Raw genomic sequence first — 27,102 nt, 5'->3', positions numbered from 1 at the left:
AATCGGTAGAGAAGTGTACGATAAAGCCCTGGTAGGACGGCAGTGCAACCGTAGCTGAGGGGTCCAACCTGGGCCCAAATTCATAGAGCTGCTTACAAAAGTAGAGAATTATGTTTAGCAGCAAAAATAAGCAAAACATCACAGTCACATTGTACCTTTAACATGGTACTTTGGCCGGTTACCTTATTATGGTAAGCGTTTTTTTTCACTTAGCTAACTTTTGTGCTTAGGCAACTCATGGAGCCATGATTGTACCTTTAACATGGTACTTTGGCCGGTTACCTTATTATGGTAAGCGTTTTTTTTTCACTTAGCTAACTTTTGTGCTTAGGCAACTCATGGAGCCATGGGCAACTCTATGAAATTGGCCCCAAGACAAACCATGAGCCAACCGACTAAACCACTCATCAATGGCCACACTGTCATTGTCACCATTAAACTTACACTGCAGCAATCGGTAGAGTTAAGTGTCCAATAACGCCACAACTATCGACCACAAATCCCCCAAAGGTGGCTCCTAACTAATGATTATTGACGTTCTAGCCTTGACAGATTGGGTCTTAGCTTAACTCATATTAATTACCCCCACTCATTATAAACTAAACCTCTCCACGATATACAAAGCACGTCAGCGAGGGATAGATCCTGTATGCTTTGTGAAACAAGTCAATGGTTTGTTTTTTAACAGCTGGAACCGGCCCAGTGATTAGTGGTTTTTAATTGATTATTTGTCAACATGCATTAAAGCTTGATTTTGATTAATGACTTCGTTAGTACTGCATATATACATATAAAATATTATCAATGTTAACTGTGACATTCAGTGTTTAATTGTTTATTGTTTAAAACAAGATGGGGTCGGGTTGTTTAAAACATAACTGGTTAAATCCATTGATTTATAATATAGGAGAAATAATTTTAAAAAGTCAAATTCGATTTCACCAATAAAAGATTGTAATTATATTTTTGGCTCAGGCAGATATTTTAGAGAACAAATACTTATATTTGAGGCTAGTAAAGCACTCCGGACGCAAAATGTTTGAGCAAAATTACAAATACCGCACTCTACCTTGATTCTTAGAGAGTAAAAAGGTGCAGCAACTTGGTAAACAAATGGAAATGCGACACTTTCAATCCGACACTTTCAATCCGAAGAGAGACAGCACAGCAGAAGGAGCTTTGTTTTATCACTCGCATTAATGCGCTTTATATTGATTGAAGACATCGGACACTATTGGTAATTATCAAAGACCAGTCTTCTCACTATGTGTATCTCAACATTATACATATAACAATAAAAAAACTGTGAAAATTTGAACTCAATTGGTCGTCGAAGTTGCGAGATAATAATGAAAGAAAAAACGCCCTTGTCACACGAAGTTGTGTGCTTTCAGATGCTTGATTTCGAGAACTCAAATTCTAAATATGAGGACTCGAAATCAAATTCGTGGGAAATTACTTCTTTCTCGAAAACTACGTTACTTCAGAGGGAGCCGTTTCTCACAATGTGTTATACTATCAACCTCTCCCCATATTACTCGTTACCAAGTGAGGTTTTACGCTGATAATTACTTTTTAGTAAATACCAATAGTGTCCACTGTCTTTAGTAGACAGTACGTTAAGCTTAAAACTATCTGTTAACAAAGAAAGACATGGGTTTGGGGACCCGCTCCCTCAACCCACCCATCACTTCCACCTGCTAGACCCTGAATTGCTTTGCCTTGCAGGCTCTGGAACTACCTTCAACACCGTCGTGCGTCCAGGCTCGTACGGCAGTGTCTTGTGTCTTTTAGAATTGAGGTTTCCTTCTTTTTGAGTGATTCACTCTGTCCTGGAGTGAAACCCCTCTAAAAGAGTAAAATAGTCACCACTCTTTTTAAAGAGCCATTTGAGGGACAACTCCATGTAAAGAGTGGTGTTTTTCATTATTTTACTATAGAGAGCAGTGCCTTATAAAGCGGTCAGTGAAAATGTCTGTACATTTATTTTAGGGCTTATCCACAGTGTACATATACCTTTAAATTAAGAGTAAACATCATATAGAGGATGTAAATAAACACAAATCCAGTCATTTCTAAACGGTACAGCTGAAAATAGTTTGCAAATATTTTGAGCGATGGGCCACTATTCAGGGTGCACCGTTTCAAATCAAGAGATGTGTCTCTCTTTTCATTTTGCTCCAGAGACGTTTCTGAAGCAATTTGCGATTATACATTTTCTCTAATAGTAATTTACTGCCTGGAGGGCTATCCGCTTATGCTCTTAACCGTACAGTTGAGCCATATAATGGAGGGAGAGCGAAAATTTAAGAAAATCGATGCCTTTATTTTATTGGTCTGTAATGAAATTACCTCTCGTTTCCTTCTCTTGGGCTGATAGACGGGGAATTTCAGGCGCGAACGACGTAAAAACACCTGGCATTGCCCCGGCCTCCTGATAGCTAAACCAAAGCGAGCGTACTTTATAGCGTTCTTTGGCCGGGCACTCCGGGCCATGACTGTACCGTTAACTGCAACACACGCTCCCCACTAGCTCGCTACATCACCGGCGCAGCATCCGCGGCTTCCTGGCGGTCGATATTGTACAAGCGTCTTTTATTGAAACCCACCGAGTCAGAAAACAAATCGAGCTGTCTAATGCTATGTCTTGAAGCTATTTCAATTTGTCAATAGCTGAATGGGACATTATCAGTGGTTCCATACGCCGCAATGGCGAATAAGAAACCTGCTTCTCACCATTATTATTATTATTTTTTTCTCTTCTTTCGAGAATGTCATTGCGGAGGTGAACTTTTTTTGCCCAGAAGGGGAGGTGGGAAAAAAGCAGACATATTTATTCCAGCAAACATCTATCAAGCTTTCATAACATCTTAATGTAACAATCTCTTTAACCAATAACCACGGATACTCTCTTGTTGTGTTTCATTATTCATGGCCCAAGTGGTGAGAGGGTCATTTAGCGCGGTTAGCGGTTTCAATCTCACTAAATTTAATAATTTGTGTTTTAAACTCTTTTATTAGGGTAGGATGGCCTCATGCATTTATCGGCCTAAGCACTTCCGGTGCATCAGGCACGGACGAAATAACTCGTCGTTTTGCGCCCCTGTACTTACACAAGTGAAATGACTATAAAAACAACCAAGCTCTCCCGCGCAAACCGAAAACGCCATTTAGCCATGACACAAAAAGACACCTGCCATTTCTTTCATATGCAAACAAGCCACGCGTGCCGGATGCACTTTGCACCAATGGGAAAGCAAGTTGGCGCGCGATGCACCGTCAATCATCGCCGCTCGTCTGTCGTATTGTTATTGACTGTATGCTAATAGTTCAATCAAGCAATTTGTGAGCGCGCGACCCACAACTTGTGACGAGACTAACACTACTGTGAAAATGGTGGGCGGGGCAGAGAGGCGAAAGAAACAAATTACACGCAGTTATTACATATTGTCAAACAGATTTTCACTCATGTGTTCGGCGAGCAAGGACTGCGAGACTTTAAAATTCAAGGGTGCAGATTCACGACAGTTTTATTTTGTAACGGTTTCATTCCTTGTGAACGGTTTTAGCAGAATAGTTTTGTGTTAGAGATGGCGAATCTATCAGTTTGCGACGCGGAGAAGAAATCGAAATCTCCCGGGTCTCCGAGCTGTCCGTCCCCGCTGCTGATCGGCACGAACATTTCGCTGGGTGTAGAGCCGCGTTTATCGGCCTTCAAATCGCTGGTGTCTCCCGCTAGTTGTGAGAGTCCGGTAAAACGAGAGCCTACTGCAGCTGAAGCAAGCAGAGGGATACTAGACGGTGCCCTACCCCCATCATCACTCCACAGTCATGCCAGTAGTTTTCATGTGTATTCTAAACTATTAGACTCTGCCACAGCGGCAGTTGCTTCAAATGCTGCAACACTGCGATATGGAGAACTTACGTCAGGCATTTCAACTTTAAATTGTAACAGATCACCAACGTTATCATTTGGATCGTCAAATAGTCTATGTAAGTATGCAGTGGTAACAATAAATTTGAAGTTTAATAGATGTTAAATTTGCATCGGGATAAAGAATATTATTTATTGATTTGGTTTTACCCATATACACCGATGTGTGTAGCACTGTATACTCAGTACTTAACATCTTTTAAATCGTTTGCAGTACCCGCTGCTAAACATAGGATTCGAACTGCCTCTAGCTACCGGGCAATCTCGGTGGTCTAGTTGGTATGACACTGCTCTAGAATTGCAAAGGTCGTGGGTTCTAATCCCACCCGAGTAAAATGCCTGTGATTTTTTTCACAGGACTCGGGGAAAGTACTGAGTATACAGTGCTACACACATCGGTGTATATGGGTAAAACCAAAAAATTAAAATTTGAAGTTGTTGTACTTTCTTAAATTATATTATACTCATTAAGTAGAAAACTTGACAGCTAGGCCTATTGTCAAATATCTTGGCTTAAAGTTTTTGGAAACTGATTTTTTTTACCGAAGAGCAGTGTTTTATATTGAAACTTCTTTCACATAGACTTCAAAAATTGCGACCACTTTTCTTAAAAGAAAATGCCACAGTTTTCGATCTGTCTAATTTCTTTCAAGGAATGTCACAGAACAAAGTTTTTTGGGAAAAAAAACGTGCATCCTAGTTATTTTGTTAACAAAAAAGCTCAAAAGTTGACCTGTATTTACATGTTTGAGAAAAGACACCGGACTGGAGACAGCAGTGCTATGGACAGGGCTACGATACAGGACATAACCCCTGTGAAGAGCCACAGTTTGGGGACACCACCCGACATAAACTAACTAATCGGGTTTTGATACCTTTTGTAGATCAAGTTGTTGACCATACATGAGACCCTACTCACTAATTGTAATATAAATTACGTGTAGAAGTCTCAGTTCAATCAATCGTCAAGTTTTTTGAGAAAAATGGGTGAAAATCACAGAGCGATTTTTTTTTCAGGAGAGTCGCTTAAATACCAGCACTGGTAAATACATGCTAACAAATGTTCGTCTCCTGAGACGAAAACAATTTTCATTTCACTATTCTACTAATTTCTAAACAACTACAGCACCTCAGTTAGTAATATTCTAAGGGGAGCTTTCTATTCCACCATCATCTTCAAACCGTGTAAGTTTAATGTACATTGTGTTCTGTGTCGTTCAGAAAAGGACCAAACCCTTTAAAAATCAATGTTGTTTTGGTATTATCTCGTACTCCAGTCAGTCGCCGAAGACGAAAGGAGACAAGACAGCGACGACAGAGGACAACCTTCACCAGTGACCAGACCCTCAAGCTTGAGATGGAGTACCATCGCACTGAGTACATCACAAGGATGAGGAGAGTAGAACTAGCAGATCTTCTTAATCTCACCGAGACGCAAATCAAGATATGGTTCCAGAATCGCCGAGCTAAAGACAAGAGGATTGAGAAAGCACAACTCGACCAGCAATACAGGTAGGAGTCAAATGCAATTGTCAACTCAATGGATCTGCTAAAAATATTATTCTTTTTTTCTGGTAAATAATTGACCGAAATGGTCGTTAAAGGTCACAGCATTTCGGTTGATCTATTTCCCAAATTCAATTCATTTCACTTCAATTCAATTCAATTCGATTAAATTTGACATTTATTTCCGTACTTCAATAAGAAAAGACAGAACCATCTGGACATTATTTAGTAATAGGCTAACACAGTCAAAGGGTTAATCTGACCAATTAATGCTAATGACACCGACAAAAAAAAGCCCACACTTCCCAGTTTAGACAACACATTCAAGTGGAACACAACGCAGTGACCATTATTGGACTCGTGATCACACAAATAATATATTTGAAACTACAACAGTCAACAGATAGGCCAACAGCGTCACATGTAATGGATAGCACCAATATTTACTACTCTTATTATGTCAAAATAATGAGTGAACAATGAAGCACAATTTCGTATTTTTTTGTTTGTTTTATTTATTATGTAGTCCATTTTGTGACCTGTTTTTTTCCTTCTCAATTTATACACGGGTATTTTAAGTAAACTAATTGGATTTGTAAGCTATTCATTCAAATGATATCGTCCTAGCATTTTCTGGAAGTGCGTTAATAAAACTACTAAATAGAAAATTAAACGATGTATGACTTTTTTTTTCACAATACGCCATACGTTTAGATAATAACTAAAATGCAAAGATTGTCACATTTCTACTTTTATTAAGTTCATTTAGTCAGGTCCAATTTGCGAAATTGCACTATTCCATGAATGAATGTTGAATTGTAGATTTCGCAATTGCAATGACTATTACACAATTTGAACCCCCCCCCCCCCCCCCCGAAAGGTAAAATTTAGTTTAATCTTCTACTAATTTGCACATTGCGTTTCTATATGGTTGCCTAGAAATGTCATCATGCCGCGTAAAATTCATCTGATTTTTCTCAGGGTACAATCTCTTATTATCAGAGTATTACCTGAACAAGTCAGGATATTTATGACCTCTGACAAGTTTCGTGGCTACCGTAGGTTTTATCCCAATATTTTTTAATCCGTTTTTTGTATCACACAACGCCGATTTTAAGAAGAAAAACAACACAGTTCGACTGACTTTGTGAAATAAACATGCATTATTTCCTTAAATTTTTCATAGATTTGAATAATAAGTGGTTTGGACTGTTAAACTCATCGTAACAATTAACTTGGCTGTTTGGTGTTTAATTTTGTTGTGTTTGTAAATTTCCCTTTTTCGAAGGCTAAAGAGATATACTCTGCTATGGTCGAAACGTCAGGCCATTAACTATTTTTTGGCAAAATGTAATTTAGGAAGCTTTTTCTGGTTTACCAAACAGGAGTATGGGTCTACCTGCGCCTGGATGTACGTATGCCGCCTCATATCCTGGATTCTGTGGAGCCTGTTACTATCCTTCGAACTCCAACATTAATCCCACCGCTGCCACCATTGGAAGGCCATACCAGCTTAGCCTCTGACAGATAGGCATAACGGACAGACCACATGTTTAAAATAATTCGGACTCAATGACGTTTCAAGCTCAGGCATTAATCCCACCGCTGCCACCACCAAATAATGAGCTCAGTGTGTGCTAGATGGCACGCAGTCATTCAGATTGGCATGAACCGTTGGGCCTGTTGCCATTCCTTTAACTGCTCCTGAATCATCCCTACCCTACCACCACCGGGAGCGCACTAGTTCAAACCAGAGAAGAGAAGTTCACATTCTGCCCCATACAGGAGTCTCTGAAGCCTATGAAGCTATTAGTTTAATCCCACCGCTGCCACCATTTTTATCAATAAGTCTCTAATGATCTGACTGACATGAACGCGAATCAGGAACCTTCAGTTTATTGTGAGTTTTTTTTTATAATGGCTAAACTTCGTAGCAAATGATTTCTCAAGAGTGTCAACCTTTTGGTCACCTGACCTGGCTTCCATCCTTGCCACATAAGAAGAGCTGAAACCAGGTCTATTTTAACCTTGACATTCTTAAAGGTTGTTCAGAGCGTATCATTAAACAGGAAGAGTAAGTCAATGTACAAGAGGTGTCAACTTGGCTAACAGCACAATGGTGTCTGTCATTGTAATAATTAAATTGAACAAAACAAACTACTGTCTCAGAACATTTGCAAAACAAAATGTGATAGACTTTTCTCCAGAACAGTAGCATGTTCAGAGGTTTGTGTGATTATGGTCTGTGTGTATAAATGTAAACAATCTGTAGGTCTTTGAATGTTTTTCGTTTTAGTTTCTCCGTTAATAGTCAAAGCCTTTTGGATCCACTATAGTATTCTGTACTTGGCCAACAGGGGGCGCACACAATTTATTTGGATGGTTTGTCAATTAATTTGTATCATACTTACAGTGCAATATCGATTATTAATCGAAGGAAATGTACAATAGACCAATAAATTATAGAATAGGCCTTATTCGTTCAACATTTTAAAACAGCAAAAATGTAAAGCTAAGAGATAATACCACACGCGTTCAACATTTGCAGTTGTTACTTATTTTGGCACAAATCAAAACTGTTCAGCAAATTATTCCACTGCAACAGACCGAAAAACAAGCGGGTCACCATTCCAATAACACATTATGCAGTGGTATGTAGTTAGATTTTGAGTAAGTAAGCATTTTCTTGCTAAGCAACAAATTTGTTTGAATGTTGAGCAAAAGTCTGATCTCTGCATAGTTCAGAAAAATTGATATTCACAAAAACCTTAACTCGTGTACCCTCTTGTGACTAAATGTAAGGTTTATTTAATAATTATATTGATGCAATAAAACTAATGTATATAACCTGAAACTAAACAAATATTCGAATGGACTGAATAATTTCATTCTTCGTCACAGGTTAAGACTTAATTCCGAACTTCGAACCAACCCGTCAGTTCATGTACAACAATAATCTAAACCCTGCATGCCCGATACGGGGGTGTACCCCCTCACATACACCCCCAAAATGTTTCCACGTTCATCTTGTTCCGAAACACACCTCCCGAAACCCTTTCAATAAATCCCGAGATAGATTTTCAAGCAAACAATGAAGACATATACAGGGGGGGGGGTGCTGAAATGCAATTGAGATTGTGTGTCAAATACCATCGATTACCCCCTCCGTATACTCTCTAAATTAATGTAAAAGAGTGAACATTTCACTTTCCTGTCCGAGTGGTGGCATTTTCGCTCCTTTGAGATTGAAAGTCACTCGGTATCACTCTTTTTGAGAGAGAGAGTGATAGCGGACACCAAAAACAAGTGGTTTTTCATTCTTTTACATTAAGAGAGTACACCAAACCACCCCCGTCCATTATTGTAATGGTGGAAAGATATCCCCATTTATAATTATGTCTCGATGTATATTAATAACACTGTACAAAAAGAAATCCCACTATTTTATTTGGAACATGAGATGCCATTTTGCCGTCGAAATGATGTCAAAATACACGTAGTTGTTGTTACGCGCAGTTTACATTTCAACCCCCACAGTGTCACATTGTCACTATTACTCTGTTTGTCACGATAACTAACCCGTACGCAAATTGCTTAGACTTCTATAAACTGCCAATGTTTCTCTTGCACTCAGCCCTAATTTCCCCCCTCAAACAGAGTGAGATTTATAATAAAAAAAATATCCATTCTGCGACCCATCGGCAATTATTCTTTCATGATGAGCTGGAATTAAGCCTTCGTCGTTGGAACAGCGCCCAGGGCATGGGGGGATTTCTCATCAGTGGACGGCTTCCGGAGCAGGTGAAATCACGCTGCTCGCCCCGTACTTGACGGTAAGGAGTCGGTTCATGTCATATCCCAAGCCCCAAATTGTTGACTTGCATTTTGCATGATGTAGACCACTCATCAAAAAGAGAAAAAAAAAAAAACCTGGATGGAATCATCATGTTTGCATCTTGTGTTACAACAATTGGTTATTTGAAGGAATCAATTTCTGATCGGTGGATTTATATAGTCCTTAATGTGTGTTGTTTGAAATATAACAAATGTTGATAACTCTTCTTGTGTTACGAGTTGACATAACCCATTTGTTGCTCCAGCTTCTCTGTTATCTGTGTTATGAAAACATATTCCGTTTCTTTTCCTCTTTGAGTATTCAGAATCATATTGCTTAACATCTCTGGAGATTTTTTCACGACTGTTTCGATTACTCAAAAGGATGATACGGTGTAGGCCTATAGTGTAACTTAAAGATGCCCTTTTCAGCGGGAAATAGAAGGGACATCTTTGTTTAGAAGCACTGGACACGTCACTTTTGGTAATTGTCGCAGACCAGTCTTCTCACTTGGTTTATCTCAACATATAATGCATAAAATAACAAATCTGTGAAATTTTGAACTCAATTGGTCGTGGAAGTTGCGAGAGAACAATGGAAGAAAAACCACCATTGTTGAACAAGATGTGTGTTTTCATCCAGCTGAGGTCTCGAATTCATGTATATTTATTATATCAATTCAAATAATTTCAGCGAGGTTACTTCTTCTCAAGAACTCCGTTGTTTCAGAGGGAACCGTTTTTTAACAATGTCACCAGCTCTCCATTGTTCGTTACCAGCGGCACGCAACCACCATCGTTTGAGTGTTCTCGTTAAAACCCGCCCTTGGTGTTGTTATTTATTAATTTATTTATGTTAAATCTTTAGACATACACAATAGTTACAAGTTGTACAGGGGCTGTCAAGGTTAAAACAAAAGTATAGAAACTGTCATCAAAAGATGTATAAAACCAGATCCCTGCCAACGATAAAAATATAATTATACAATACAAAAAGGTAATTGCACTGAAACATTTAAAAATCACACAAAAGAAAACATTAAAACACAAGCAAAACCAGACTATTGAAAAAAAACCTACACCCACAACAAAACACCGTAGCAATAAGAGGAAGGGACAACAATATAATAATTAAGAACAAAGAATGGACTAAAACAACTTTAAAAAAAAAAAAGCAAACACCACCCACTGAGGCGCTACAGCTCCCGAGAAATGAGTAAAACAAGTCACATCACAATCCTCGTCTCAGTGCGATGAAAACTATTTTAGCATGCAGAAACCCACCAATTAGTCCCGTCTCCAGCTTGTTGATGTCATGTCAGTCATAATTTGAAAGTTCAAGTTGCATCACTAGAGATGTTAAAGATGTCATTCGAGATCGTACTACCCAAATTGTTGCAATAATGACGAAGAAAGCTGCATTTAGGCCTAATACAAATCAGCTCCTTTACTATTCAACAACTGTGATAATAAACTTGCATTCGGGAATCTGTTAACGCTAACACTTAACGAACCCTTGATTTGATTTACTTTGATTGCTAGTTGAAAAACTCATGGGTGATTAGAGATTGACATGGGGGATTGTTAGTCGTGTGTCCCGTTCTGTGCCCAGCAGATAACTGGAATTTAGCAGAGTTTGTGATACTGGTGGTGGAGTATACAAGTGTAGGCGCCCTATTACTAGTAGTAGCTCAGTGGTTTCACCAGTCTCTTGCCGTGTTTGTGAAAAACGACTTCTGGTGGCACTTGGTCGTCTTGGATGACGGTATTTGGAGCGAGAGTGGATTGTGATTCCTGGTAGCAAAAATAAATTCATGCGTCATATTATATGAAGCAAAAAAACATGTGTCATCATGACATCAACCACAATATTCTCAGCGTTGGAGCTAGCCACAAAGGTTTGTTATGACTCGACAATAATTATTCAGGAAGGACCAAGAGAGGGCGCTATCACTTTAGGCAAGTGCTTTAGACTGGCCTCTCAATGTAGTGAAATCAACGAAGTAAATAGCTCCTGTGAAGTCCAGGTCTCAACGTACATTCGGTCTCTGCGAAATAAACGAAATTTGAGAGTCACGTCGCGTCTAGCAATAAAAATGGCACAAAAACAACTCCCAAGTAATATGAAAGTCGTGGAAAAAGACGATTTGGATGATGAGCTGACAAAAGCAGGGAGCAAGCCCGTCGTTGTTGATTTCACTGCTTCTTGGTAATGTATTTGAAAGGAAGTTAAACAACTAAATGTGGGAGGAGGTTTCAAACAGGTCGAGTTGCAGTTAGTTGGGAGTTGTTGATCGAGTGACAACAAGAGGGTGACACAAAAACAAGGGATTTGAGTTGAAAACAATGATGAAACATGAGGGATATTTCTAGAATTAGCAACTAAGGTTCCCCGTGTAGGAGTCAAACATATTCATTATCTATACAACAACATTCATTTCATGTCGTGCTTCCGTAACACAATGCGTTGTCAAAATGGTCATTGATAGTATACTATTACTAGATCAAACATGTCATTCATTATTCATTGACATGACACGTTCTCACTTGTGTACTGTATATTGTCTGGTCTTTTAATTTATATTTTTTTAAGATAGCAAACACTTCAGGAAAAGTTTCCGTATGAAATAATAATATAGTAGTTAATTTACCTCAATTTACCTCAATGATATAGGCCCTGTTTTTCTTTATGTCAAAATGAGTGAAAAAGTGGTGGCGCCATACGGAAAGTTATTCACACTTCATTTTTTATGATTTTCCTATAGTATAGGTCCTTTGTATTTCACACCTAAAACTTTTTCAACAGACACACTACACTTTCAGTGTCAGTGTCAACTCAGTCTTACAACTTACAGTACCGTTTACATACATTAACAACACTTTTATTGTACGGCTCATTATGTTTTACTCTTAAGCTCATAGTCATGGGGAGCCGGTACAGGGAGCCTTCTGCTTTCTAGAACATAGAAGTATGCGAGGGAATGTTGTGTAGTGTGTGGTGGTGGATCTTCTTCTTCTTTTTTAAGGGAATAAGAAAAAAGGAAGCATTTATGACAATCACTCAATTAGGAATATGGCAAATTTAATTTTTGAGGAGGCCTAAAGTATTATTGCTAGTTCATTGATTGTGTTTACTCTATCTGGATATCCGTATTTAAAGATGCTATGTCAGATTTTTGGCCCCAGACATTAAAAAATAGATTTTTTGGAGTGACAGGTATTTCAAAGATTATCACCCAACTCTAACGAAAAAAAGTGTAACTTTTACTTTTAATGGTCAGGAACCATGACAAAAATTTAAAACTTCCCTTATAAAACACATAAGAATTGGTCACGTGGTATTGTCGGGAGCACTTTATTTCACAGCTACTAATAATTGGCGGACTTTTTCGAGCAAATGCTCAAATGAAAGCTTGTAACTTTCTCGACCCCCATCAAAATACCTTTTGAATTTTAAATCAAAATCTTTTTGGTCAAATCGGCCAAAAATCTTACATAGCATCGTTAACAAAGAGTTGTCAAAGTCCTGTACTTCGCTACTCCACCTTAGCCCCACTTGTGTCGCTAAGTTGAATCCTTGGCTACAGCAAAGCGTTTTATTTTGGGCGGTTACCAACGGTACACAGACTGGAGTCTGACAGAATGCAACATACACACGTTGTTGGACAAGAGGTCACTCTCTTAAACTCTACACCCCTGAAGAAAAACATTAGATGCAGGAAGAGTTTCTTCACCCAAAGAGTGATAAACATTATGGAACACCCTTCCACAAGCTATAGTGGATGCCAAAACTGTAACATTTAAGAAAAATATGGATTTTCACTGGAAGGAGGAAAATATAGGGTATGGGGTCACAAAGACTATGCCGAATTAATCTAGCCATTAAGTCATTCAAGTAGTAAGTAGTAACCACTGGTAAATAAACTATATAATTTAACTATATATATAACCTGTGTACATGTATGTGTATGTGTGGTAATATATAAAGAAATTTTGTATTGTTTAATTACTCTACTCGTTAATAATTTATTTTTAATAGGTGTGGACCATGTCAGCGGATCGCTCCAGAATTTGTCACGCTTGCTTCAACCTACCCGAAGGCTTTATTTATTAAATGTGATGTCGATGATAACCCGGTAGGTAACCACCTTTTAGGTATCGTTGGCAGACATGCCAACGATACCAATGATAAAATACTTTTGGGTTTGAATCCGACCCGAGTAAATATGCCTGTGATATTTGTTCACAGGACTTGGGGAAAGTACTGAGTATACAGTGCTAACACACCGGTGTATGGGTAAAATGGGTAAAAAAAAAGAAAAAAAAAGTGCATAACATACAGTAGATCATACATGTACCGGTACATGTAAATGTATTACCTTGGCAATGAAAGTGTCCATAGTGGTTAACAACACATAATCTGTTCAGCTTTTTTTTTATTTTTTGTTTTTTGTCTACACAGAACTCCAGTTCCAAATATGGCATCACTGCCATGCCTACTTTTGTATTTTTCCGAAGCAAGGCAAAGATTGATGAGTTTTGTGGTGCAAAGCTTGATGGGCTGAAAAGCAAACTTGAGAAGTGGCTTAACACAGACGGAGATCAGTCGGACGACAAACTAAAAGGCGGATATGTAAGTCAGATTCAGAAGCGAAATAAGACTAATTAGACCCCCTTGCAAACTGCAAAACAATAATGAGAATTCCGTAATTTTCGGATTATAAACCGCCCGGCGTATAAACCGCACTTCCCAAAAATATAGATACAAAATATTTAAGTGTCGGCGTTTAAACCGCCCGGCAAATAAACTGCAGTCACGAGCCCACAAAGAGAGGGGGGCCTTGCATTTTTAAGTGGGGTCCTTATACTTGCCGTCAACTCCCCTTTAACTCGCTTGGTGCCGTCAACTTGTCCTCAACTCCTCCAATAATACATTTATAATTCACAAAAAGAGGCAAAGAACTGTAAAGTATTAGCTAAAGGAGAATTTTCATAAGTTTTAGGTTACATTTCAGTATAAAAAATTGAGTTTTTTCTCATTAAAAATTACCTTGAAGCAGCAAAACCGTCGCGCTATTTTGCTTTTTACAGACCTTACACAATATGGACAACAGAGGGCGCCTTCCTGCATATGGTTAGTCTAGGCCCAAGATGTCAATGACGGGTACCGCATAGTGTCTTATTTACTCGCGTCATGTTAACTGATTGCTGACGTCTTGGGTGAAGACTAATTCATACCTGCCATCTGCGTAGTGATCGAACTGATGGCGAGTAGACGGCACAAGCGAGTTGAAGGCGAGTTGACGGCACAAGTAGTAGGACCAAAAATAACAAACTCCGACCGGCATAATTTTTTTTATAATTGTTAACATTTCCGTTGAAATAATAATATACACATAATGAATGTTTATGAGTGCAATGGCGCGAATATGTTCATGAGTTGAAAGATGGAATGTTCTATTCAACGAGGCGGAGCCGAGTTGAATGGAACATTCCAGCTTTCAACGAATGAACATATTCGCACCATTGCACGAATGAAAAACATTCATTATTTGTTTTATATAACATCCAAGTAGATCTTTGTCATTTTGATTGAAAGATACAACTTTCAAAACAAACAATTTCAACTGTAGAAGCCGAATGCTAGTAATTTTACTATGCCTTCTTGCAGTAACACCTGCTGCGTTACCAAAGACACGCGCACGCAGTGATGTTTTTACTCAGCTTTTTCGTTCCATCCGAAAAGTACCGTTGCACGCTGCCAGCGTGCAATGGTACTTTTCGGATGGAACGAAAAAGCACGGTGAGTGACTCAGCGTGCAATGGTACTTTTATTTGCTATCACGTGATGGACAATCCTCCAATCAAATGGCAAGGATCTGCTTGGGTGTTATATAATAACAATTAACTGTACTATCGCGCGGTAGTACAGTTAATTACGATCCCTTATGCTAAAGTAGTAGTCCTAGTCTAAGCCGCCGAGGTAATAGTTAATAAGCAGGACAGTTCTTTTCAGAACTGAGAAGTCTCCCAAACACCCAAAAAAATCTACTCCGCGGTAGTAGAATTAAGCAAGAAAATTCTCTAAGAACAAACTCTACCTGGTGTTACCGCAAACCAAATATACATTGATACCGCACCATGCAATACCGCACCATGCAAATTCTATACATGTTAAGTTGGTCTATTAGAAGTAGTCATGGCAGGATTGGAACCCACTTTCACAGGGCTGAATGAATACTTAGGCTAATTAGCTGTCACACATTCTAAGTTGGTCTATTAGGAATGACCATGTAGGGATGCAACTCACCTTCGCAACTACCTCACGTCTTGACGATAACTTTCATCGTTACTTGCTTTTCTATTCTTCCTCAAGATGGATCTATATCAGTTCATTGATAAGCGTTCAATGGAATGTTTAAACCAGAGTAACGAGCACGACTTGGAAGCTTGTCTGAGAAAAGAAGACGGTTACCTCGAATCGGACTGTGATGAACAGGTAGGAGTAGATTCTACATCTCGTACAGTATTATTTGGTTTAATCCTCAAACGGATGTGTGAAGTACTGTATAGCTAATTCTTTACAATGTTTCTTAGAGATAATCGATATGTGAAAAGCTTTTTATACTCTGTACTTTCCTGAGTTCTGAAAAAAAAAAAAAAAAGGAAAGGCACATTACTTGGGATAATAGATGTTAAATTTGCATCAGGGAAAACCGGAGAAAAAATATAAATTGGTTTACCCTTACACCGATGTGTGTTAGCACTGTGTACTCAGTACTATCCTGAGTTCTGTGAAAAAAAAACCACTGGCATATTCCTTTGGTGGGATTCGAACCCATGACCTTTGCCATTTCAGGAGGGTTAATAATAAATAAAAAAAATTATAGTTCTTATGTAACGCAGTTTACAATAAACTATTACATAAAGATGTGCTTTACAATAATTCTTTCTCAATGTTTTTTTTTCTTCTTCTCCCCTCCAGCTTATTATCAATATAGGATTCAATCAGAACATTAAGTTACACTCCTTGAAGATCAACGGACCTGAAGACGCTGTACCTAAGACCATCAAGATCTTCACCAATCAATTTAAGACGATGGACTTTGATTCTGCTGAGAGGATGCAACCAATTCAAGAATTGGTGTAAGTGGAATGTGTTCCTTTGATTAATTTTTTGTTTAATGGCTTAAATGCAGTGGACACTACTAATTACTCAAAATAATTATTAGCATAAAAACTTACTTGGTAACGAGTAATGGGGAGAAGTTGATAGTATAAAACATTGTGAGAAACGGCTCCCTCTGAAGTAACGTTTTCAAAAAAGAAGTAATTTTCAAAAAAGAAGTAATTTTCCAAGAATTTGATTTTGAGACCTCAGAATTAGATTTTGAGGTCTTGAAATGAAGCATCCGAAAGCACACAACTTTGTGTGACAAGGGTGTTATTTATTTCATTCATATCACGCAAATTCGACAACCAATAGAGCTCAAATTTTCACAGGTGCATATGTTGAGATGCACTGAGTGAGAAGACTGGTGTTTGACAATTACCAATAGTGTCCAGTGTCTTTAAAGGGAAAGAGGGTTTTTTGAACTGTTAGATTGTTTTAATCCTATTTATCTGTAACTAACCTGTGAAAACGTCATTTGAAAAAGTGGTAGTTTTTTTTAAAGACGTTGCCAAATGTTATAGTTACCAAGTATTTTCCACATCATGCAAATCATCAAACATTTCCTATCACTGTTTTTTTTATTTCTGTAATAGGCTGACAAAGGATGAAGTGGTTGACGATGTCGCAATCCCGCTACGCTTCGTCAAATACCAGAATGTTTCTTCTGTCACAGTAAGTATTTTTCCTGTCATCGTTTACAGTTGGAGGAGACATGGATGCGGGGCTTGTGTCTTGAGCAACTTGACTTCGTCACAGGCATATTAATTGGGTGGGATTCGAACCCACGACCTTTACCTTACAATTCTAGATTAAAGGCAGTGGACACTGTTGGTAATTACTCAAAATAATTATTAGCATAAAACCTTTCTTTGTGACGAGTAATGGGGAGAGGATTGATGGTATAAAACATTGTGAGAAAGGGCTCCCTCTGAAGTGCCATAGTTTTCGAGAAAGAAGTAATTTTCCACGAATTTGATCTCGAGAACTCGTATTTAGAACTTGAGGTCTCGAAATCAACCATCTAAGCGCACACAACTTCGTGTGACAAGGGTGTTTTTTCTTTCATTATCATCTCGCAAGTTCGATGACCGATTGAGCTCAAATTTTCACAGGTTTGTTATTTTATGCATATGTTGAGATACACCAACTGTGAAGGCTAGTCTTTGACACTTACCAGTAGTGTCCACTGCCTTTAAAACTTGTTGACTTTGCTTTTCTATTAGTTATTTGTGAAAGACAACCAGGGTGGAGGAGATGTAACTCAGATTAATCAGCTTGCGTTTATTGGAATGCCTGTCAACACAACCAACATGGGAGAATTTAAAAGGGTAAGATAATGTGTCGATGGTAGTAGTTCTGTGCTCTGCTTACTGTAAGTGGAAAAATAGACACTTATGGTAGAAGATAAACTCATGCTTTACAAATTGAGTTTTGTTGTGCATTCATTTTTAAGCGTGTCGGTGCTCTTCCAAATGAGCTATCTAGCCATATGCTGGAAGTCTCCCTATTTTTTCAATATCTTTGTTTTGGGGCCAGTCAGAAGCCATGTAACCGTTAACTGTTGTGTAGCCAGGGATAACTCCCAAGTTTATGATACAACCTGGGAGGCGGCAGCCAGGGGATCACCTTAAGGGGATGAAACTTTTTTATTCATACAAAATATAGACATTGATGTTTTGCTAGTGATATTATTTCAACAAGACTTTATGATTAATTGTGTTTTTATTTACAGATCGCTGGCAAGAAAGGAGAGAGTCACTGAAAAGCCAACAATTTCCAGACAAGGACCTTTTTATAAACATCAGCTTCTGTAAAAATAACAGTTTAGTTCTTTTGTTTTTGATAAATTATGAGTGTTCGAGGAACTCGACCCAACAAATAAACTGGGCTCAATTTCATAGACCTGCTCGGGCAGAAAAAAATTGATTTATGCTGTTAAGCGAAAATGAGTAATATACATGTACTAGTCACAAATTGTACACATGACATGATATTTTGGCTTGGGAAACTTAGTCTAGTAAGCATAATTTTATTGTGCTTAGCAACTTTTTGTGCTTTAGCAGCTCTATGAAGTTTAGCCCTGGTATTTGGTTCTAGTCTTGGTCCAAGATACTGTCTGTTGTTGTCAGTGAACCACAACATTTTGCTAAGAATGCCTGCATGTATAGACGATGTGACCTATGTTTACATTCAAACCGCCCTCTGTTGACAAAACACTGTACATCATGTTTCGCCGGGCAAATAGACCCGTAGTCATGGTAAGATTGCATACACTTTCTAGCTGGCTGCCGAAACACAAAGGTTTTGCCCGGCGGTATGTGCGCAAATCATGTTATGGTTTGAGTGACGTCAGAGGTCACATCTATACTTCAACGTATGATGATTAAGTTATCCAACCCCAGCAATTTCCGCCAAATTAGGAGTCGGTTTGTCATGGTTTATAAAAACCTTTTGGAATATATTAACAGTTTTGTGCAGAGGAGTTCCTGTACACCGTCCGAGTTTAAGACATGAGTATTCAAGGCTGTGTTGTTCCTAATCGTCCATGCATGAGACGGGTATCCATCCATGCATGACATGGGTAACCATCCATGGACCTCAGCCTACATTTTAACTTTCAATGAATGACTATCTGCCTTGCAGATAATATGTCCATGCATAACATGTTTTCTGTTCCTCTTTTTCTAAAGAGAAATTCAATAATTTGGTATCTTGATGTCTTGACTCAGTTTGTTAAAGTAAACTTTCCCTTGAGTAATACTTCTTCCAGTGGTTTAAAAGACACCGTAACCATAACAATGAATGCAAAATTACACCCATGTATTCTATGTTTTATTTATAAGTCTTTTCGGCCAACTAACTTCTGAAAAGCTTTTATACTAATCTTGTATCAAATGTACGCCTTTAAAACATTTGAATGTTTTCCATTATACCTCAAGCATGAATTATAATAATACTAATAGGCATTTATTAGGCATTGCGAAACATTGTACCAAAGGGCAGTTTGAAAGGGAGTCCGAGTCTGAGTGAACAACTATGGACTCAAAACCAGCTTGAGTCCGAGACTGGAATTGAGTTTCTAGCATTGTATCCGCAATATTAACTAGTAATAGTTACTCTGCTCTCCCAACTTAATCTCACTTCAGGAACTTACATGTAGCACAAGTTTAAGAATTTGAGATCCTCTTTGTTCTTCAATATCCCAACAAGGTTTGTTTTAAACCTTTTTATTTTGTACATGAATCATCTGCAAATGGCATGGATGAATAAATCTGAAGATTTCACTACTTTGAAGAATTTTTTATTTTTGTGTAAAATTTGTCATGATAGCTTAGAGGAAAAGAAATGTTGTTATGGAGAAACATTTAGGTTTTAGCCCCCCCCCCCCTGAATCTGAACCCTTATAATACCTTGTAGGATCAAAACAGTAAAGCGGTTTAAAAAACCAGGGGTATACTTTGCCTTAAATTAAAAGAATTTATATTTTTAAAGCCAAATGAAAAAGAGTTCGTAATCTGATGATTTGTTGGTTCGAAGGCACAGTGGTAGTTTTTCAGTTGGTGCAGAGGAGTTTTCATCAATTCAGTCACACAACAGGACAGTAGATTTCCAATACACATTTAACTTGTAATATCTAAAACTAGTTTATTTACATATCTCACATCACCTTTTTTTTATATACAGTTTTTGTATTATTCTGAGAAGGGATCTAAGTCCATGACATCAATGAAAAATTTAACTGAGAATGAAAAGGTGTTACACAGGAGTGGTAAGAATAAAATAAATTCATTGTTTAATTTGAGTAAGAAAGCCGACTGATTGGAAAGATCATACAAGAACCGTGTTTTTTTCTGTGAAATATTTCCCTCTGAAAGGAAGTCAATGAAAATTGTTCATTGTTTATCAATTTTTTTCACAAGTTTGTTTATTCCATGTATGTTCAGTCACAAAAAAACATAAACACTCTCTGCGACTATTTTTGTCAGCTCCACCAATCCTGTATAAAGATCAACTTGAACAGAAGAATGGGACCTGGATTTCACAAAGTTAGGACGAGTTACTCGTCCTAACTTAGGACTAGCCATACGTTTTTAATATCTCCTAGGACTAGTCCTAACTCTTTGTGAAATCGATCCCTGATCTCTGATAAGACTATGTAAAAGAAAAATGTCTGAAAAATGTTTGATAAGTATCAAAACTAAAATCAATGTCAGGGATTCAAAACTTTATTTGCTCCATTTCTGATCATAAAAATACTGTAATTCAGGATTATGGTCTGCAGTTGCATTTTACAATTCATAAAACTAATAACACAAATATGTATTTAATAAGCATTTATTTGAGCCAAGTAGGCTCAAAGGACCTCGAAATTCTACAATCCTGTAAGTATTCCTTAAAGCCATTGGAACCTTTCGGTAAACAGTAATGTCCAAGGAACACACTTCATGTATCACAACTTCTATATAAAATAACAAACCTGTGAAAATTTAGGCTCAATCGGTCATCGGAGTCGGGAGAAAATACCGGAAAACCCACCCTTGTTTCCGCCCATTTCGCCGTGTCATGAGATGTGTTTTAAATAAATCTGTAATTCTCGATATCGAGAATTGATATTGTTTTAATGTTTTCTCAAAAAGTAAAGCATGGAATAATATTTCAAGAGAAGTCTTCCACCATTACCTTATGTAAACCCTGAAAGTTATTTTTTAAATCTGTGAACTTTTTTTCTGCAGCGAAAGGGTCCAACGGCTTTAAAGGATCTCAACTCCTAATAGGAGTATGCAGCATCGTCAGTCAAATCAGTATACAGAGTGCCACTCTTTTACATCAATATTCTGTACCCTCACCGGTAGCCATTTAGTTCCCCTGGTTGAAGAGAAGCAATTACAGCATCTTGCTCAAGGTCACAAGTGTCGCAGATGGGACTTGAACCCACACCCCGATGACTTGGCCTCCAGCAGAACTTGAGTTTTTATAACCTGAACATCAGTCTGTTGTCACACTTTGAGGCTTGTAAATTACTCAAGAAAGTGGCCTTGAGCCTAGATGTAAAGGTCCCGACAGTCATGTGGTATGGGTGTACTGTTGATTTCGCATTCATTTCAGAGTCAAATTGTACATACATGTTTACATATAAAACATCCTTATAAGGATGTACGTACTGCTACACATGTATGTTGTATCCAACATTTGTCCAAATATATAGCTGGTTCTGTTAAACTAATACCAGTCCTTGCGGATTAGGACAGGGGACCAGTCTTGAGTTCTCTTTGCCAATACACATTAAGGTCATGTTGAACCAAATTGTTCATGATGGATGTCCAGTCATCACTTCATTCCTTGATGTTTAGTTTTCACTTTGGTTTTGCGGGATCCTGCGTATAATCCTGAAGCACTCCCGATAAATGATCGTTGTGCGTTTTAAATTTCCTGGGTCCTTTCCGACCTAGTCTCTTCTTCCTTTGATGCACCTGTCGAAAAAATAAAAAAAATGATTGAACTAAAAAAAAACTCAAAACATTTAGGGAATAGGTGATAAGAAAGTGTAGTTTACTGTTACTCAATGCAATAGTTTTTTTGAGGACAAATTATACCGTACAAATTATACCGTACAAATTCCATCTCATTTTGTTTTCAGTTTTTTTTCAGGGAATTTGTTCCTTTGAAAAAAGTAGGGAAATTTAATTGAGTACAAGGGCTGACCTACATTCAAGACACTCCTTAAAGCTCACCTGTTTCAGCCGGCTCACCAACTATTCAACTGTGGGTCATTGTCTTCAAGCAAATGTTGATTTTGGTTATAAATGACTTTTGATTGATTGATTGATTGATTGATTGAATACTCACATGTTTTAAGCTGAGATCTTCCATGGAGGATATTCCTTGTTTCTTCAAATGTTCTTCAATTTTACTCTCATCAATGGAGTCTACCGCTGTGGTGTTCCATAATTCCTTCAATTCTAAATAACAGAACATTGCTTCATTAGGAACAAAGGACCGTCTCAAAATCTCCTTCCTACAAAGAACCACTATGGAATGGAATCATAGAAATACAACCCGGAGAACGCCGAGTGTCTCATTGTGCGTGCGGTTTCGTTGTGAGACCATTTTTATGGACGCGCATACGCCATTTTTGTTCATACAATGACATCATCATTGACCAATGAACACACTAGAAATGGTCTATGTGCGCTGACATCTTGCCATTTTGCCATACACGCGTGTCACGTGATGCTCATTTGGCCATACACACGTGTGACGCGATGATCATTTTGCCATACACATGTATCACGCGGTATCGATACGCCGCGTCCACAGACGACACAGAGGGTGGCCGAGCTAAGCGTTCTCCGGGTTCTATTTCTATGAGTGGAATCTACTGCCTGTCAATACTAGGGAATCTATGTCAATTGAGATCTTTAAGCCAAATATTAACAGTAGACACATGTTGTGGCACAGGTCGGTGCATGTCAGCTACTGCCAGTAGTTAAAGTTTGATCTTAGTATTGCCTCCCAATTTTTAAATCATGTTTTGAAACTTGTTTTTACATGCAAACTTGCAATGCCTGCATTCAGTATCATGTCCAAAGTAAGCTCTCTGCACAGTTGTGCCACAAGATACAACCTGTGTTGTTAAAGAAAATGGTAGAAACAACTCGCTGGAAAATGAGACGAAAGATTAGGAGGGTTGATTATTGGGTTCAAAAACATGACCAATGGAATCTACTGCCTTTCAACACACTAGGAATCTATGTCAATTGAGATCTTAACATCATAGATCAACAATAAACTGATGTCAGGGCGCATGTCAACTAATGCCAGTTGTTGAAGTTTGATCGAAGCGTTGTCTCCCAATGTTTAAATCATGTTTCAAAACTTTTCTGAAGTGTTACTACTTTGTATCAAAGGACATTCAGTTGTTGGATTTGTTACTACATACACTGACATACCTTCATCTACATTAAGCTGGCAAGACTTGTCGTTAAAGAAGACTACTCTCTTCTTATCTTGCCTGGTGATAATGATCACCAAGTCACCAAGATTCTGAAATGAAAGGAAAGGGTGCCTCAGTTACGATACAGGTCAAAACATTCGGCTCCTGTTTTACTTTTGGTTTGGGTTAAAAGCCTATGTCGCTAGGAGAGGAAAGAAAATTTACTTAGTTGGCTCCAAAACTGTAATAATCAAAACTGGCGATTCTTTCCCTCACCTCCAAAATCCTATAAAATCCAGCTTGTCATGGGTTCTGCTGGATGTGGGAATTAGATGGATTTGATATGCTGAAAACAGTCACTCGTAGCCACCAGGCCATGATCATCAATTTTATTTAATTTTATTTCAACTATTCTGATTGTGAAGCTAGGGACTCTCAAAAAAAACGAACTTCATCACTGTACTAGCCACGAACCCAATGGAGAGAAGACAAGGAAAGAAGGTTCAGTTTAAGATGTGGGAGGAAAACCCCAGAGAACTATTCCAGGGAAACCCATGAAGTCAGGAAGGGACTGAAAGCCCAGTCGTCATAATGCCCTTTGGTGGGGTTGGAACAGGGGTCCTAGAGGTGGAAGGCGAGAAAAGACACCACTACGCCAACAGGTTCAAGTCCAGCTCCAGTCAATTTTTTCTTTGTTCAAACTAAAATAAAACTGATTGTGAAGTGGACTTGACAGGCAGAATTACCTTAATACAATTCTCATAGTTTGGTAAGCTCTCCTGAATATCGTCCATCATTATCCCGCCAAGACCTTGTTGATCATACTTGGTGAGAAGACGGAGTAAAGCTTTACGATTCCTTAGATGGAAGGTTGCTTTGTAGAAGTACTTGCCATCTTCGATTCCAATCTTAGGATTGTTCGGAAGAGCCTGAGTGAAAGCCAATCAAAAGGTCACAGATCTTAATAATAAGTAGGATTTGAAACTTTGCATGGTGGAAATATAACTTTGGAGAGGTGTGCGGTAACACCATGAACACCATGTGAATATCTCTTTCAAGTAGTGGTGTTTCTGAACCGCTGGTTCTTTTCAGAACCAACACTACTCAAAAGAGAAATTCATACAATGTTCTGGCGTTACTAGAAACCTCTCTTAATCTTTACAATAAATCATCTTTTTTACCAAACCAAAGATCTTTATAAAATATCCCAAAGCAAACTACAATGTTTGAAACAATTTTCGCAATCGATCTTCCCCGAGTGGATCTTGTAAGGGTCCTTGTCACAACTAATTGGTACTTCAGCTGGGAACCAAACAGTACACAAACACAGTATACATTGCATGACATTTTAGCCGGTAGCCTGTATCTGCTAAGCAGGATTCTTCTGTGCTAAGCAAGGTCCCTAAGTTTACCTCATTGATGAGCCACATCTTCTGCTTGGGAGCTGCGTCAAGTTGTTTTGTCTCATCTAGGATTTCTTCTATGCTGAGAGGAAAGGTATCGCCTTGCTGATGACGTTGCTGTGTGAAGGAAAAGAACCACAAGGAAATATGAACAAACAAAATCGACTAGAGTGAACTTGAACCTGCGACCTCCAGATTAACATGTCAGTGTTCTACAAACTGAGTTATCTAGCCCTATGTTGGCGGTCTCCGATTTTTGTCAATGGCTTTGTTTGGCGTGCCAGTCAGAAGTCATTCAAAATGTAACTGCCATGTAGCCAGGGATCACACCCAAGTTTCTGATACAACCTTGGAAGCTGCAGGGGAGGGATTACCTGAAGTATAACTGTTTTGTTCCTTTGTGAGATTTGTTCACTCCTTTTGTATAGAATATTGGTGACCCCATAGGATGGCCGGCCCTGCGGTCGACATAATGTATCCACTGTTTCAAATCACAGTGGCTGATATTGAATGGTCAAATAGTAGGAGGGTTAAAAAAAATTGTTTTCAAACTCTATATGAAATGATCAGCACTTTTACCTTCATGTGATCCACAATCTTAGCGAGTACTCCAAATTTATACTTGGAGCTTCCCTGCATCATTCTGTAGTTTTGTCCGCTGGAGCTTGAAGCAGACCCATGGCTACGAGCTGTGGGATTATGACAAATATCATTCTTTCAGCTTAGACTACCATGGAATCATTTCCAGTGACGTTTTGAATCGATCAGAATCTATGAACTGAACTGTCAAACTTGTGGAATCTATGAAAGCCTAAACTTGCTGCGCTCAGAGTATTTTCTTTTCTCAAAAATTCAAGTAAAAAATTCTATTCATGGTTCTCTTTAGAAAACCGAGGGACATACTGGTCACAAATTTTGAGAGTTTGGCCGAAGCATGCTGAATTAAAACAACTGAACAAGGGTGTAATCTATAGTCTATTTTGACTTGGTGTTTGGCAAAACAGCTTGTTTACTTGCTATTCTTCAATGTACATTGAAGACATGGAAATGATGATAAATGTTATTTGAACAGCATTTTTAAAGGCGCCGGTCAAGATGGAAAGGAGGGAAATTTCAAGTGATATGGAAAGCAAGTGTGAACAGGTGTGTCTTGAGTTGCTGCTGAAAGCTGGAGATGTTATGTATTTCCCTGAGGTTTTCAGGAAGTGAATTCCAGAGCCTGCCCTGGGTGATGTAATGGAAAAAAAACCTGTCCCCGTTACCTTGTGCTCTTGAGTCATTGAGTCTTTTCCTCTTGGCTTGCTGCTGAGATGATGGCTTTGGTCTCTTCTCAACCACAGGCTGCGCCAACGCACGTTTGCGGAACGCTTCCCTCTCTCGCAGTAGACCCGCATCCATCTTGAAGATCTTGCTGAGTTAAAATCAGAACTTAATGTTTTCAAGGTTTGGAGTTGTTGTCACACTGTGTTCCCATGGAGAAATCTGTCTACAGGATTCTGAAGGTCATCTGAAGGTTGATTTGATTTGAGTAAATTAATTCTGCAAAAAACGAGACCTGGTTACCGACTGTCAACTTTTGGTCTTGGTCATGAGGAGCGAGACAGTGGCAATCTGATACGTCATTTGGATAACTTTCCGTATGGCGCCACCACTTTTTCACTCATTTTTACCAAACAAAAGGGATATCTCATTGAGGTAAATTAGATATACTATATTATTTCATATCAAATGAAAAAGTGGTGGCGCCATACAGAAACTTATTTCCATTATTTGTTACAGCAGGCTACACAAAAATATTATTAATATAATTATTTAATTTATATGTAGCCTAGTACTAGTAGTAGTAGGGACAAACATGACAAAAAAGAAAAACATAGTTAAATTAAATAAATGTTACTCGTCATTTTCCTCCTAGCCGGTTTATTGGCTGCTCTTACTTAGTTAGTCTTACAAATTATCTGCTCTTATGTCAGATCAAAAACTTACTCACCATTCAAGAATCTGATAAACCGATTCTCTTTACAATCAAATAAAACAAAATCAAAGGTTTGTTTTGGTTCTGATCGATCCTTCTCCTTCGCTTTCCTCTGAAATTATGATAAAAAATTCTTTATCTAAAATAAATCCATCCTTCCTTGGGAGGTCAAATTTATCCTCCGTATTCATACAATGGTGACAGCTCAACAAAACTCCTTCAACTGCATGGTCTTAGCGTTCACATAATAGATTTTTACTGAGTGTTGCAGTCTAGTGTTCAGACTATGTTTTGTACGTGTCTCAATACAGTTTTAGTCGGATCCTCATGCTACGATGAGCT

The 27,102-nt window shown here is 38.3% G+C and overlaps 3 protein-coding genes across 4 annotated transcripts; 2 read left to right on the top strand and 1 right to left on the bottom strand.

Moving 5' to 3' along the window:
* The first annotated feature begins 3,590 nt into the window (after positions 1 to 3,590).
* LOC117288482 (homeobox protein Hox-B7-A-like) lies at positions 3,591 to 8,253 on the top strand. The gene is made up of 3 exons (XM_033769360.1): positions 3,591 to 3,993; positions 5,212 to 5,446; positions 6,826 to 8,253. Exons 1-3 carry the CDS (start codon positions 3,591 to 3,593, stop codon positions 6,962 to 6,964), a joined length of 777 nt encoding a protein of 258 aa, XP_033625251.1. The 3' UTR covers positions 6,965 to 8,253.
* Positions 8,254 to 11,330: 3,077 nt separating this feature from the next.
* On the top strand, positions 11,331 to 18,407 carry LOC117288274 (thioredoxin-like protein 1). The gene is made up of 8 exons (XM_033769060.1): positions 11,331 to 11,483; positions 13,314 to 13,410; positions 13,737 to 13,907; positions 15,651 to 15,773; positions 16,260 to 16,420; positions 17,042 to 17,120; positions 17,672 to 17,776; positions 18,181 to 18,407. Exons 1-8 carry the CDS (start codon positions 11,371 to 11,373, stop codon positions 18,208 to 18,210), a joined length of 879 nt encoding a protein of 292 aa, XP_033624951.1. The 5' UTR covers positions 11,331 to 11,370; the 3' UTR covers positions 18,211 to 18,407.
* A 2,761-nt stretch (positions 18,408 to 21,168) lies between these two features.
* LOC117288166 (general transcription factor IIE subunit 2-like) lies at positions 21,169 to 26,956 on the bottom strand. 2 transcript variants are annotated; one of them, XM_033768889.1, is made up of 8 exons: positions 26,776 to 26,956; positions 26,048 to 26,324; positions 25,365 to 25,474; positions 24,795 to 24,902; positions 24,129 to 24,311; positions 23,399 to 23,492; positions 22,296 to 22,408; positions 21,169 to 21,919 (listed from the first exon to the last, which is right to left on the bottom strand). In XM_033768889.1, the coding sequence occupies exons 2-8, from the start codon at positions 26,181 to 26,183 to the stop codon at positions 21,803 to 21,805; spliced, it is 861 nt and encodes a 286-aa protein (XP_033624780.1). In that variant the 5' UTR covers positions 26,184 to 26,324; positions 26,776 to 26,956; the 3' UTR covers positions 21,169 to 21,802. The 2 variants fall into 2 exon arrangements, with proteins under 2 accessions (XP_033624780.1, XP_033624781.1); XM_033768890.1 differs by having other exon boundaries at positions 26,048 to 26,292.
* Between the last annotated feature and the right edge of the window lie 146 nt (positions 26,957 to 27,102).

Source organism: Asterias rubens, chromosome 3 (assembly GCF_902459465.1).
Source record: "Asterias rubens chromosome 3, eAstRub1.3, whole genome shotgun sequence".
Taxonomy (NCBI): Eukaryota; Metazoa; Echinodermata; class Asteroidea; order Forcipulatida; family Asteriidae; genus Asterias; species Asterias rubens.
The sequence above is the reverse complement of the archived record's forward strand: the minus strand, read 5'-3'. Positions and strand labels throughout refer to the sequence as shown.